The sequence below is a fragment of the Bison bison genome, unplaced genomic scaffold, assembly GCF_000754665.1.
Source record: "Bison bison bison isolate TAMUID 2011002044 unplaced genomic scaffold, Bison_UMD1.0 scf7180017864289, whole genome shotgun sequence".
NCBI classification, from domain to species: Eukaryota; Metazoa; Chordata; class Mammalia; order Artiodactyla; family Bovidae; genus Bison; species Bison bison.
The window spans coordinates 16,352,924-16,367,577 of record NW_011494861.1 but is presented as its reverse complement, the minus strand read 5'-3'; the positions used below and the strand labels follow the sequence as shown (position 1 = coordinate 16,367,577).

General features: G+C 39.0%; 1 protein-coding gene across 8 annotated transcripts in view; it reads right to left on the bottom strand.

Moving 5' to 3' along the window:
* The window catches only part of RABGAP1L (RAB GTPase activating protein 1-like), a 680,557-nt gene that overhangs the window by 26,805 nt on the left and 639,098 nt on the right, over positions 1 to 14,654 (bottom strand). For 6 of the 8 annotated variants that reach the window (XM_010850085.1, XM_010850090.1, XM_010850091.1 and 3 more), the window contains one exon: positions 8,641 to 8,733. In XM_010850085.1, coding sequence (XP_010848387.1) covers positions 8,641 to 8,733 — 93 coding nt within the window. Of the gene's footprint in view, positions 1 to 2,152; positions 8,457 to 8,640; positions 8,734 to 14,654 lie in introns of those variants that run through there. The other 2 variants (XM_010850086.1, XM_010850093.1) reach the window with 2 other exon arrangements.

Here is a 14,654-nt window from a genome sequence, read left to right as displayed (position 1 = left end):
AGATATATTCCTGAAAAGATAGTACATATTTGTAGGGGAAAATTATACCCATCAAATACTGTATGTGTCTACACTTGAATCTTTCAATCTGTGCTGAAGTCATCCAAATTCTAGCAGGGGATAGAGATTAGTCTTTCATTCTGATCTATCAAACTATGACCCCCAGTACTTACATACTGGGTAGAAACTTAGATTAAAAAAAATATGGTTCAGAAACTTTTCCAATAAACTCCCTCCTTGTCAGGAAAAAGCAGCAATATCTAGCACAATTGCATCAGAACATATTTCACAAGGCAGACTGCTTCAGGCCAGGAAGAGATTTTTCTCATTTCTTGATAAATCCCTTCAAAAGAGACCATGGTAAGATGACTTGAATACCTATTCCCAAGTGTCCTGTTTCTCCTGAAGATGAACCTGGAGGTCTCCAAGGCACAGAGCTCCCTCGACTATTTATTTACAGCGTTCATTTGGCACAAGTGGCAATGCTGCAGCTACCAGTTTTTCACATTGCAGTGTCAGAGGCTTAGAACCAAGTTAAAATAACCTCCAGGTGAGGGGTTCCCTCATAGTTCAGTTGGTAAAGAATCTGCCTGCAATGCAGGAGACCCCGGTTCGATTCCTGGGGTGGGAAGATCCGCTGGAGGAGGGATAGGTTACCCCTTCCAGTATTCCGGGCTTCCCTTGTGACTCATCTGGTAAAGAATCTACCTGCAATGTGGGAGACCTGGGTTCAATCCCTGGGTTGGGAAGATCCCTTGAAGAAGGGAAAGGCTACTCACTCCAGTGTTCTGTTCTGGAGAATTCTATGGACTACAGTCCAGGGGGTCACAAAGAGTCAGATACGACTGAGCAACTTTCACTTCACTTGAAAGGCATACAATACAATACTAGTGGACACACACTTTGTTCAAAGGACTTAAAAAACGCACCAGGTAGCTACTTCACTATTGATTAGAGATAAATGTCTGATGGGTTATGTCATATAAGAAAGAGATATGAGCGCAGCTGAAACTTGACCGGTCGTTTCCTCTTACCATGGTTGTCACACTCGAACCTTTGACACAGTGCTCAGGGGGTGCGATGCTAAGGGGAAGATCTGGGAGAAATTATGGGTGTCTGAGGGTCTGTTAGGTTTCCCAGGTGGCTCAGTGGTAAAGAATCTGCCTGCCAAAGCAGGAGATGTGTGCTCGTTCCCTGGGTCAGGAAGATCCCCTGGAGGAGGAAATGGTAACCCACTCCAGTAGTGTTGCCTGGATAATCCCATGGACAGAGGAACGTGGTGGGCTACGTGGCTCCTGGGGTTGCAAAGAGTCGGACACGACTGAGCACGCACGCAAGAGGGTCCCTAAAAAGCCAAATAGCCTAGGGGGCAAGCCTACTGGCTTTTGCTCTAGCAAGAAGCTTCAGTTCAGTGTCTGCAAAGCAAGCAGCACGGTGGGGAGTGTGGACTCCTGCTCTGCACTCACAGACACGTGGGGAAGCAAGCTCTGGGGCCAAAAATGCAGTATCGTCCTCCGAAGTATGAACCTGGGGTGGTCAGATGGAGATTTTCCATGAAGAAGAACCTGCCCACACTTACCATGGGTTAAAGAGAGACGACATGACTTGGCTGTCTCTTCCAGCCTTTCTGAGGAGTCAGAACTGTTTTTAAAACTGACTGATTCAAGAAACAGTTTGCCTTTATACTAAAGAAGATAGGGTTAGCTTTGGGAAAGGTAGTAATGTTGCCTGGTTCATTCTGAAATGTTGGCAAGGGCGTCCACCAGAAGTGGACTGGAAGTGGCCCCCTAACCTCAGCCAGGGCAGAAATGCTCACACGCCACACGTCTGCCCAAGCAGATGTGCTGACCGCTCAGAGCCCATAGACAACACAGGCAAATTGCTTCCCTTGCCTTTTGGAAAAGACTACAGGAGATTATGCTTACATAACCCTACAAATTCACATCACACTCTTGGAAACCTCCTCCATGTCACACAATTAACAACATTTGCACAAAAAGCAGAGAGCAACTTTTCTCCTTAGTTTCGTCCCCTCCTGCACAGGAGATGTGTAGCCAGGAAAGTTGGATTAGTATCTTCGGGGAGGAGGATACTGCATTTTTCGGAGAGACAGACGCTGATGTTACAGACACACACAGACAAAAAAACTTACCTCCTCAAAAGTCACAGACCAACTATCGTTTTCAATCATAGGTACAAAGACAATTGAAAAAAAAAAAGAATATCCAATGAAATTGCACACCTACTAATACAATTAGGAAATGGTGATAACAAAAAACAGACACTTGGTAATGCTATTTTGCTCTGTTGTTTTTCCTTAGAGTGTCATTTACTCTGTGCTCTCTCCAGGACAGCTAACGTTTGATGGAAGAAATGATACTTGAGGCAGCCAATGGCAGCGAAGAGTGATACACTAAACTCCTCCCTCTCCACACTGCTATTTGCAGTCCGAGTGACTGATGCAAACGCTGTCCGTGGAACTATTTGCAACTAGGGTGTGAGTTGTTTACACTGTGTTGTTAAGAACTGGGTGGAAGGAACTTCCTTCAATCATAAAGCCAGAAACCTTGCAAAATATTTCATCTTCAGGCATGACAAAGCCAGCAACCTTGCAAAATATTTCATCTTCAGGCAACAGAATTATATTGCTGGGCAGGGAAATGCAGAAGAAAAACGGAGGTCCCAGGTCTCCTTGGTGTCTGGGGATTGGAGTTTGGGTGAAGCAGTATAAGGAATGGTGAAAGTGATTTTTTCCCAAGATGAGAAACCAGAGAAATGTGAACCGGCAATCAGAAGAAAATAAACTCAGCCTTAAAGGAAAAAATGATGGAGAAGGAGGAGGCTTTATAAATGCTAGCTCAGTATTTTGGGTGTGCTATCTGCTGCTATAATGAATTGTTGGCACATGATTTTAAAGACATTCCAGGGTCCAGAGAAAATGTTCCCCTAAAAGACCCAGGGCAATTTTATTAGCAACGGCACACTCAACTCTCACCTTTCTTCTTCTGGGTGCCTCTTTCAAAAACCTTGATAGTCATCAAATTCAAATTTCATCCAACAGTTTTTTGACATTCAAAGACAAATGCCTACAGACAAAAATGTTTAAATGTCTACATTGTAGATGAGATTTGAGAAAGCAAATCTGGATATCTGAAATCATTTCATGCTCTTCCTTCACCCAACACAGCCAGTTTTATCTTTCTGGTGGAAATTTAAACAATTTTAAATGTCAAACTAAAGAGAAAATCTTGTCAGTAGTAACTAACTGGCAGTTGGCAAACCAGACTGAATTTCTTTTAGCATTTAAGAACCATCTTAGATTATACTCTAGCACAGGGTCAGCAAACTTTTAATGTAAATGCCCAAACAGTAAATATTTTAGGCTCTGTAGGCCATATGGTCTTTGTTGCGGCTACTCAACTCTGCCATTGTTGTGTAAAAACAGTGATAGATAATAAGCATGCGGCTGTGTTCCAATTAAACTTTATTTACAAAAACAGGCAGTGGGCCATATTTGGCCCACAGGCCATATGGTTTATAAATCTACTACTCTAGCATATAAATCAAATTTTTAAAAAGCAAATGGGTTACAGATGATGTAGAAACAGGAGTGTGATGTAATTTTCCAGTCATCCTCCTTTAACAGGAAACAAGATGTACTAAAAATTGAAGAAAAATTTTGGAGCGTTAATTCTAAAGACCATTGATAAACATACTGAGAGATTCTTAATATGCATAACCTTTATATCTCCCCTGAGTGTTAAGTATAACTCAATCAGCAGACAAGGTGATTGAGTTTCAATCATCAGAAAGCATCAGAAACCACCTGCTCCTTCTTAGTAAGTGGCTCCAGAAGCATCAAGAGAGCTCAGGCTTGCCTTCTCCACCATCCTACAGCAGTGAGTGCATGAGTTAGCCAAGAGCAAAGAGGGAAAGAGTGGCAGCATCCGAGGTTTAGAATTAGGTTGTCACAGATAGAAACCCTCCTCTTGACTATCACTGTTCATTAAAAGCATGTGATTTCATAACAAATATTTCCAAAAGCCAGTAACATCTCTGTGATGTGAAAAATAATAAAGTATGTTTATTTTCACTGGATGAAAAACATTTTTCAAAGATGGATTCACTTCTCTTGACTTCTATGAGTAAGGAAGGGTCCGATACGAAAACAAAACAAAACAAAATGGGGCGGGGGTGAGGATCTTTTTTTTCCAGATATGATTAGCATTATTTAAACTTTAGCATAATTTAAAAACAAAATACGATCACTGTTGTAAATTATTTCCTCAGATATGTAAGGATAGCAAATAATACAAGTACAAATTAAGTTTTATTTAGAAAACCTTGTTTGTACTATTTATAATTAAACAGCTTAATTTTAAATTACATGCAGGGACAACTGCTCTACAAAAATTAGTATGAGCAAGTAAAACCTTCTGTGAAATTACAGGAATCATTTTCTTTCTGTTTGAATTACATTTTAGTTAAAGAAAAAAAAGTACTATGTCTAACCTCAAGAAAGAAGTTAAACATTCTAAATTTAATTATACTGAATATAGATAAGATCCTTCAATTAGAAACTACATATTTATAATACTGTCTCCCAAACCCAAGAGAGTTTTAAACATTCCTGATTCTTTCTAGGATTTGCCCAACTAGAAAAGGTAATAATATAACCTTCATTACACTTTGGGAAATTCACTGAATTTAATTAATTAGCTGTGCTTTTGAAGGCTTAACTCACATTTGTACACGTAGTTCTTTCTTTAATTAAACAAGAAAAGCATATCATCTTCTAAAGACAGATGAAGGCTATAGTTCTCTAAAATTGCCATTAATGATTACATCATTAGAAAACTAACTTCCCCCAAATGAAAACAGTTCATCATCTTAAAATAAAAAATAATATTTTAACTTCTGAAATTGATAACCACCTATTAGGTGCTTGGCTACTAATTTTTTAAAATGACTAAAACAGCTGTACATATCCATGAATGTTTGTTTTCTGGGGATGTATACAAAGATGAAAGTATACATGATGTATTTCTACAGACAACTCTTTATCTTGTATTTCACTTAATCCAAAATTTATAAATATGCAAACCAAATCATCAGAGCAAATAAAAATCACTGCACAAATCTGGCCAGGTCAAAGTTAAGACGGATAATAAAAGAGGCTTATAATAAATACTTTGCATTCTTCTTCCAATAAAGTTTCCTTTCTGTATCTTGGAATCTAGTCATGAAGATAAAACAGAAAAAGTACACCAGAGGCTGTAAGCAGTCATTATAGAGCTCACTGAGTTTCAAATACAAACTTATTTCAAGATCAGGTAGCACAGGCACTGTGCATATATATGCATTACCTATTTATAGGTTTTATCTATGTGCATACATATATGTATATAAACATACACACACACATATAAAGATGAATTCATCATCCACTTTTGTTGGCTGGCCTTTCCCTTATAAATATGAGTACATATAGGATCTATAGTTATTGATTAACTCTAATTCTGACAGGAGGTCTCCCTCCTTTAAGTATGGTTTCTGCACAGGTACCTCTGGTATGACTGAGGCTTATGAAAAAACACGGCAGGCAGATGTTAATTCTCTTGGGACATTTAGCTTGGCGGGGTTTTTTTGTGTGTGTGGGGGGATATAATTCACATATCAAAAATTCACCTTTCTAAAATGTACAATTCAGTGGTTTTTCTACATTCTCAAAGTTGTACAACTGTCACCATTATCAAATTCCAGAACATTTGCATTGTGCTTAGGGTTCCAAAATTTAAATTTATACCGACGCCATTTCATCAAGTGTTAGGTACAGGTAAGTATCCTGACATAACCTCAAGAGGAGATATTTTCATATGTCATAAAAATAGACACAAAACACATGTTTAGATAGACACAGCAAGAATGTGAGTGCTGAGAGTTATCTCTACATTGTTGGATCTTAAATTAAATTAAATTAAATCCATGTCTGGTTTCCCTGAAACAGCTCTTTTAGTACCCCACCATGCCCAAGAGAAACAGTATTAAGCTGAAAAAAATCTCTTGGAATATCATAAGGTATGACATTTCTGGGTCTTTTTTTTAAATCGACACAACCTTCTTAATTCTCTTGAATTAAGCTAGGGGGCAAGCTAGGGGGCAAGCAAGGCATTTTAAACACTATAGATAGTAACTGCTGAGGAGGGACTGTTAGTGAACTGTGTAAGTTCTAACTCAATGCCTTCAAAGATCTTCCCCAAGTTATTCTTGAGAATTTTCATATCTAGGTTCCCAGTCCCTGGACATGAACAGTGAATTATAAAGTGCTTATGCCCAGGGCATAAATCTTACTCTTGACAGGATTAAATTTATAAGATGCTAAAATGTATTTTCTAAGATACTTTCCTAAGTTAATGAATACAACTGTAATTAGCTTCTTAAACTAGATATTGACTATCTGAAAGAACAAATCTCCTGATGGGTGAAAACCATGCGCTCAATTGTCACCTTGGAAATGTAATTATAATGTGATAACTTTACCAAGTTTATCTCCAGTACAAATTTTTAGACATTATTAAAAGGGTATAGGAATATTAGCTGAATGATGCATTAGCAAGCTATTACAATAATACAAAAATAGCTATAAAGGATATCTTATATACATAAATAGAGCATTTAAGCCAAAAAGTAGTACCTGTGTTCAAAACAAACGTCAAAAAAAAGTTTAATTCTACTTTGATTCCTCAGTAAAAATTGTACACATCAATAGTATATGTATGATAGTCACTTTAAAAAAATAATAATACACATTGTACTATTCACTTATACGTACCTGCTTTGACACAAAAAGGATATAAGAAACAATAACAAGTTCAGTTCCAGACTGAATTTGAACACAATTTTAGTCTTTCATTCCCCTGTCTTCTATTTAAAGCACCCTTCCCAGACGTCACTCAGAATGATGGCAGCAATAAGAAAATCAGAATGATGCAAGCAGCAGGAGAGTTCCATTTTGGATTCTTAAAAATATTTTTTAATTACTACTTCAAAGCTTTCTACAGCAGCATGCTACATAAGCTACATTAAAATTGGTTTTATTGAGGGGTAGAAATTAGCTTCCAACTATGAGTACTTTATATGGTAACAGTTCTGCATAGCAGTGGGATTCTACTGTCAGCCAGTTTTACAAACAAAGGGAGAAACATACAGATGTTAGATTATTAGGTTAACAATACTTGGGAGAATTAGGAGAAAGATAAGTGAGGGACTGGTGGGGCAAAAACAAATTAAGGGGATAGTATTCTAGCAATAATTGGGTAATTAGAGGCAGCAGGCCTAATAAGGCTAATAACAACCATTTTACTGAACAACTTTGTGCTGGGTACTTTGCATACAACGTACCTCATCTTCACAACAATCCTTCAAGGAAACGTGTATACTACACATTTTACAGATGGGGAAGAGGTCCAGTAATCAGTCTAAGATGCTGAACAGTGGCATGGGGGTTAAAATCCCCAACTTGGACTCCAAATCCTGTCTCATTTTTCAGAAATTCAGGTTTTGAATTCAGATCTGACTACAGAATCCATACACGCCTTCCACCACTCCCTTATGTCAACATTCCATGCTGTTCAGTTCAGCAACAGAAACAAGATAGACTGCATGACTGCAGTGGCCTGTGTCCAGCTCTCTGACTACATAAAAGCAACTCTAGTTACAGAAGTGGAAGTCATCTCACAGTGAGTGGCTTAATTAATGATGTCATCACTGTACTTTTTGGGGCAAGTTGTTTCAGCATCGCTGGGACTCAGGTGTATGAATGCAATATTCTCTTGTCCTAATGTACTGATGTGGAGAGGGAATCATTATATGTCTGTAGGAATCTGAAGAATCAAAACATGCTGAAGAGAGACACTAATATTTCAGTCAGAAAAAAGTAAGGGTGGGGTCAGTATTTCCCCAACCCTGCTTTATGGAAACTGTTGCTAATTACCATTGAGGACATCTTTATAACCAGCCCAATTTTTTAAAAATACTGCAACTAGCTGGGATATTAAACTGAATCATTTTGATTTTGGAACTGCACTCTGTAAAATGTCACTGTTTTTTATAAACTTGTTCGTGGAAATAAATGTTGCGACAAACACCATGACTGTGCTCAATATACCTTTGTGGTTTTTATTCTTTACTTTTGAATGAGTTTGTGTCTTTAACATTGGCTCCAGACAGGGGTGAGTCTGAAACGTTATCGGGCCAGTCTTGGAACAGTTCGCCTTCTAACAGTCTTTGTGGATGTACCGTGCACAGCTAAAACCATACTTTGCCATTTTTCTTTTTTCTCATTTTTGAAAGTAGTTGATAGCCACTTTCTCTCTTTTCTTTTTCCCTTTCTTTCAGCTTCTTATGAAGACTCCCAGTATAAATGCAACAGGTGAAGTCACCTACAAATATACAAACTGAAAGAAAAGAAATATTATGTTTGGCTACTCAGGAGTCTCCTGAGATGAAAACATACCTGGACATTGAGCAAAGTCACAGTTAACATCAATCAAGAAGGAATAGAGGGAACGAATGTCCCCCAGTTGCGGCTCTAGGGGAAAGAGGATATTGGCTCAAACAGGTGCCCTGTGTCTCCCATACCTTGTATCTATCCATTGGGTCTTCCTGCTGCAGCTGACTCTCTCGCATTGTCTGATATTCTTTCTCATATTTCTTTAGCTTCTTGGTTGGTACCTGCAGGGTTGAGAGGAAAACCATGTTAGAAAAAAATCATTTAGGCAACCATTTTCTGATGTATTTCCCAACGAAGTCTCTGGCTTTCTAAAGGAGGACACCTGACTCAATGTAGGGTGGAAATCTAGACCCCCTGGTGGCTCACGATGTGTAAAGAATCTGCCTGTAATTCGGGAGACCTGGGTTCGACCCCTGGGTTGGAAAGATCCCTTGGAGAAGGGAATGGCTACCCACTTCAGTGTTCCTGCCTGGAGGATTCCATGGACAGAGGAGCCTGGCAGGCTATAGTCCAAAGAGCTGGACATGACTGAGTGACTAACACTTTCACTTTTAAAGTTTTTCAGTAAAGGTCCACATAGTGTATATTTTAGGCTACGTGGGCCATACGGTCTAGGGTACAACTCCACTGTTGTTACTACACAAAAAGTGCAGATAGGTGATATGCAAACAATAGGTGATATGAGTGTGGTCATGTTCCAACAAAACTTTATTTACCAAAAGAAGTTGTAGTTGGTCCTTGTCGGTTCCACAGCACTGCTGACATAGCATCCCTTTTTCTTGTTAATGTATTTAACAGTGCTATTACTTCTGTTAACTGCTTTTCTTAAAGTAAAATTCATTCTTCTGCCATGTTAAAGATCATAATTATTATTTTATAAAAAGACTGAGCAACAAAGAAAAATTTTTAATGGAACCTATATACTGGAGAGAAAGCAGATTCGAGAACTGGTAGGCAAACGATTTCTATTCCATAACGGTTGTCAAGAGAATTAAATGACATAAAGTATCTAAAGTAATGCCTGGTTCATGGGATTTTTAAAAACAGTGTTTCTAGAAAATATTATAAAAATTAATCCATTAGAATCTGTCATATATTTTATATGATAGACTAAGTCTACTTTTAGGTTATTCTTGATCAATCAAAACTTACAGAATTCCTTTAAACATCAACATCTCCCCTTAATGTTTAGGTCCTAACATGAAGCTAAAGTTTTAAAATGAAAACAAGTGTGTTACTTGGCTAAATTCTTGGGGACTGAGTGAAGGCAAAGACCATGTGTTGATGCTCCTCAGCCTCCATCACGACATCTACCCAAGTAATTGGCCCCTAGGAGGCCCTCAACAGATTGCTTTTTGTCAAGTTCAAAACCTGGCATTTAGAAAACATGTAAGTATGTGTGTGAGAGGGTGAAAGAGAGGATGGAAAGCAGCAGAAGGAAAACAAAATAAACTTATGGTATCCTGGGATAAGGATTGTTTCAATTCTCTTGTATTTGGCCAGAGAATTTGTCAAATAAAAAGCAAAGACACTAGGTTATTCTAATTACTTTGTTCTTCCCATCCAGGCACATTGTGAGTGCTGGAATTATTTGCTTTTCATCACAACTGGGAAGTTTCACACAGTCCAAGCCCATCGGGTAGTGCAAATCATTCAACAATATGACGACAATATTCATTTGGCTGACAGGGACTGCCTACCCAGGAAGACAAGAAAGGGCGCTTTCAAGCATCTTCACTGAATTGCAAAACCATTACTGAATACTGGCATAAGAAACTCTGATCTTTACTACTCCATCTCCAGAGACCTTCAACAAAACACTGTGACCAACGTGAGTGCAAGGCAGAAAAATGCCACCTGCCAACAGTATGGCCTTAAGATCACTGAAAAACAATGAGGAAGATATAAATGATCATGTACTAACAAAACAGCAACAACATTATTTTTCTTGACTTTGAGAGGCACAATTTTATCCAGTTTTCTTTTCTCTGTACTTATCATAAACTCTGAAAACCAAAAACAGATTCTCAAGATGAAGTGGCAAATCACTGGAACTGCAGTTGCCTGAAGCTGGGGAGAAAAAGGAAGAAGTCCCAGCGTTTTAAGCAGTGAGAGGGGTTTCCCCAGTATCCCTAGGAGGCGGGGTCAAGGGGAGAAGTGAAAGGATTTGTGAGGAGGAGGGAGCCTACTCCAGCAGCCACTTACCCACAAGATGAGAAGGAAGTATTATACAATATGTAAATATTTTTGTGTAGCTGAATACTGGTACCACTGGGTACCAGGCTGAACATCAGTCTTGCATGCGTGCTAAGTGGCTTCAGTCATGTCTGTCTTGTACCCTACGGACTGTAGCCCGCCAGGTCCCTCTGTTCATGGGGATTCTCCAGGCAAAAATACTGGAGTGGGTTGGTTGCTATGCCCTCCTCCAGGGGATCTTCCCAACCCAAGGATCCAACCCACGTCTCTTTCGTCTTCTGCACTAGCAGGTGGGTTCTTTACCACTAATGCCACCTGGGAAGCCCAGGAACATCAGTCTTAGGAGGGAGCATTTTCTACATGGTTCTGAAATGGATTCATTCACCAGTAAGTCAATTACATAGTATAACCTTGTCTCTAGAGAATTTCTTCTAAAACTGTATTTTTTCAATTGAAACTATTTATGACTGAGGGTTTTTTGTTAACATGTAAAAGAGTGTCCTTTTAAAAGTCAATCTTGTTACTTATGTTAAGAGGTTCATTTCAAAGTGAAATATTTTAAAAATGCATTAAACACCCCTCAGTAAGCTAATCCTTTCCCATCTGGCTGAGATTCTAGGATGTTTGGCTTCATCTTGTTCAGGAAAATAAAGCAGGTTCCCAGAACAATATGTTGCTAGGAAACCTTCCAGGCTTATTTATCTTGTGTTGTGGGGTGATATTGAGCATCCACCTGTGATTGGCACAAAGTAAAAGGGAGAAAAAGGTGGAGGAGGAAGGAGAGCTGATATGAAACTCCTGTCGTTTATGAGATAATCAAAGAAAATAGACAGTTGTGGTTTTTAAAACTGACAAAATTGATTTTATTTTAGGGAACGTAATATTAAAAAACCTCTTCAGTAAGTAGTTTTAATTAAAAAAACAGAAAGTCATTAAGAATTATTAAAATTTAAACAACCTACTATCTCAAGAGTAGTATAGGTATCTTTTCCCTTAAGTTACATAAATTTAATGTAATTGTGCACTTGAACAATGAGATTTAAAGTATAGGGAAGCGTGTGTGTAGGTTATATGCAAATACTATGTGATTTTGTGTAAAGGACTTGAGTATTCAATGAGTTTGGTATCTATGGGGGGTCCTGGGACTAATTCTCCATGGATACTGAGGAATGACTGTAATTACTAATTTGCTTTACTCTTTCTCAAGGTTAATCAAGCTGGCCTCAGTAGGAGATACAGAAGGCGAAGAATGAATAAGAATACAGTAGTTCCCTCTCATCCACACCGGTTGTCAGACTGCAGACAGGACCAAACTCTACATACACTCTATATTTTCCTATACATAGGAACAGTAACAATAATAATTATAGAACAATCATCACACGCTGTAATAAAAGGGTTACTTGGACACAAGCACTGTGAGACCAGACTGCTGACTTGATAACCGAGGTGGCTATTAAGTGACTCCTGGTGGGAACACAGTGTGGCTACGCTGGGCAAGGGGATGATCCACATCCTGGGAGGACTGCAGCAGGACAGTGGATCCTAATCAGAACAGCTCAGAATTTAAAACTCACGAATTTTTCACTTGTTCATTTCTGGAATTTTCCATTTAGTATTTTAGGATTGCCTGAGAAGGCGATGGCACCCCACTCCAGTACTCTTGCCTAGGAAAAAACCCCATGGACGGAGGAGCCTGGTGGGCTGCAGTCCATGGGGTTGCCAAGAGTCGGACACGACTGAGCAACTTGACTTTCACTTTTCACTTTCATGCATTGGAGAAGGAAATGGAAACCCACTCCAGTGTTCTTGCCTGGAGAATCCCAGGGATAGGGGAGCCTGGTAGGCTGCCGTCTATGGTGTCGCAGAGAGTCGGACACGACTAAAGCGACTTAGCAGCAGCAGCAGGATTGCAGCTGACTAGGGTAACTGAAATCTTGGAGCAACTACTGTATGTTAAACATTCTCCACTTTCCATGCTCTCTCTCCTTTTCATTTAAAGCACTGATTTCCTGTTTTTATATAACTCTGATAGAAAACATACATATGTATATACAAGTTTTTTTTGTATATCAATTAATTTTAGGTGAATTTGTCTTAATAATCTTTACTTCAGTAATCATGCCCATCTAGGTTATCACCTCACTTCATATTTTTATTACATTATTTTGAATACCTCTGTCCCTGGGATTTCCCAGGCAAGAATACTGGAATGGGTTGCCATTTTTTTCTCCAGGGGATCTTCCTGACCCAAGGATAGAACATGCATTTCTTGCATTGCAGGCAGATTCTTTACCACTGGGCCACCCAGGAAGGCCTTTGATCAGTAGTAATCAGCATTAAGAAAAACATGAAATGCCTTCATGCCAGAGAATTTCCTTATAGTTTTAGAGATATAATTTAGAAAACTCTATATTAGAAAACTATATTTAAGCCTCCCAACAATTAAGATAAACTAAAAAAAAATTATTTTACAAATAAAATCCAAGTAATACTTGGAGAGTATTTGCCCAAGAGAGGTAACTTGCCCAACATCACATAGCTGGTAAATGGAGTCAGAAATGGGATCCTGGCAGTCTGCCTGCAAACTCTGTCCTCTTTGACCACTTAGATCTACTGCCTGGGACCAGATGACTGAGGCAAAGCTTCTTGAGAAGTTGACAGCCTAGACATAGTGCTAATTATGTGTCTAATTACATATAGCTCCGTAAGTCCAACAGCAGATGTTCATAAGGGTACAAGGGTGATCAGGAAGAAATTTGCTGGGGTAGGGGGAGAGCACCTCAATAAGGATTTTTCATTATGACTGGTTTATGTAAACTTCCTTGCCCAATCAAACATTCCTGTACTTCCCTTTGCTAATTTTTAACAAGGGGCCACTCACTTGTAAGAGGCATTTATTTTTGGCTTGATGAATCTGCTTCTTTATTTCAAAAATAAATACAAAACTATTTACTAATCTATACAAATGCTGGCAAAGTAAATCACTATGTTTTAAAAAGGCTGATAAGATCCAGTCAATATTTTCCTGACTGTCAGAGGTCTGAGTGCCTAAAAAATTAACAGGCCAAAGGTATTAACTATTATGTACTACTGCTCTTACTTCAGATAATTTCTTAAACTAAACATCAATGATTCTAATTTAATATATTAATCACTGGATAGAGAAAAACATAAAAAAAGTAGTATAGCACCACATTTCTTGGTTATGGGGGGCTGGTGCTCAGACTGAGAATTTTTAATTGAGTCACTTCCATCAAGATCTGTGAACAGAAAGTGGATCAGTGGCAACCAAAACCCTAATAGTAAGTTTGCAGAAACCTAAAGGACTTAGAATGAAATAACTGGGAAGAAATCAAGAGAGGACATCTGAGAAGAGGGAGCATGTCCTTTAGGCTTCACTTCACCCTCCTCATGGTGTTCAGCAAAAGAAGCTACCCTGACTCTTTTTGAGTTTTTAGTACTAGGAGGAGGGAAACAGTTAATTTCCTCACCTTCCCCCCCCACCAGGGTACTTGGAGAAGACGCTTGAGAGTTCCTTGGACTGCAAGGAGATCAACCAGTCCATTCTAAAGGAGATCAGTCCTGAGTGTTCTTTGGAAAGAATGATGCTAAAGCTGAAACTCCAGTACTTTGGCCACCTCATGCGAAGAGTTGACTCATTGGAAAAGATTCTGATGCTGGGAAAGACTGAAGGCAGGAGAAGGGGACGACAGAGGATGAGATGGTTGGATGACACCATTGACTCAACGGACACGAGTTTGAGCAAGCTCCGGGAGATGGTGAGGGACAGGGAAGCTTGGCGTGCTGCAGTCCACCAGGTCGCAAAGAGTCGGACACAATCGAGTGACTGAACAACAACTGGGGGAAACCTTCAGAGAACTTAAGAGCCTATAAATGATTATTCACTGCATTCATTTTTATTGAGGTATAACTGACACATGAC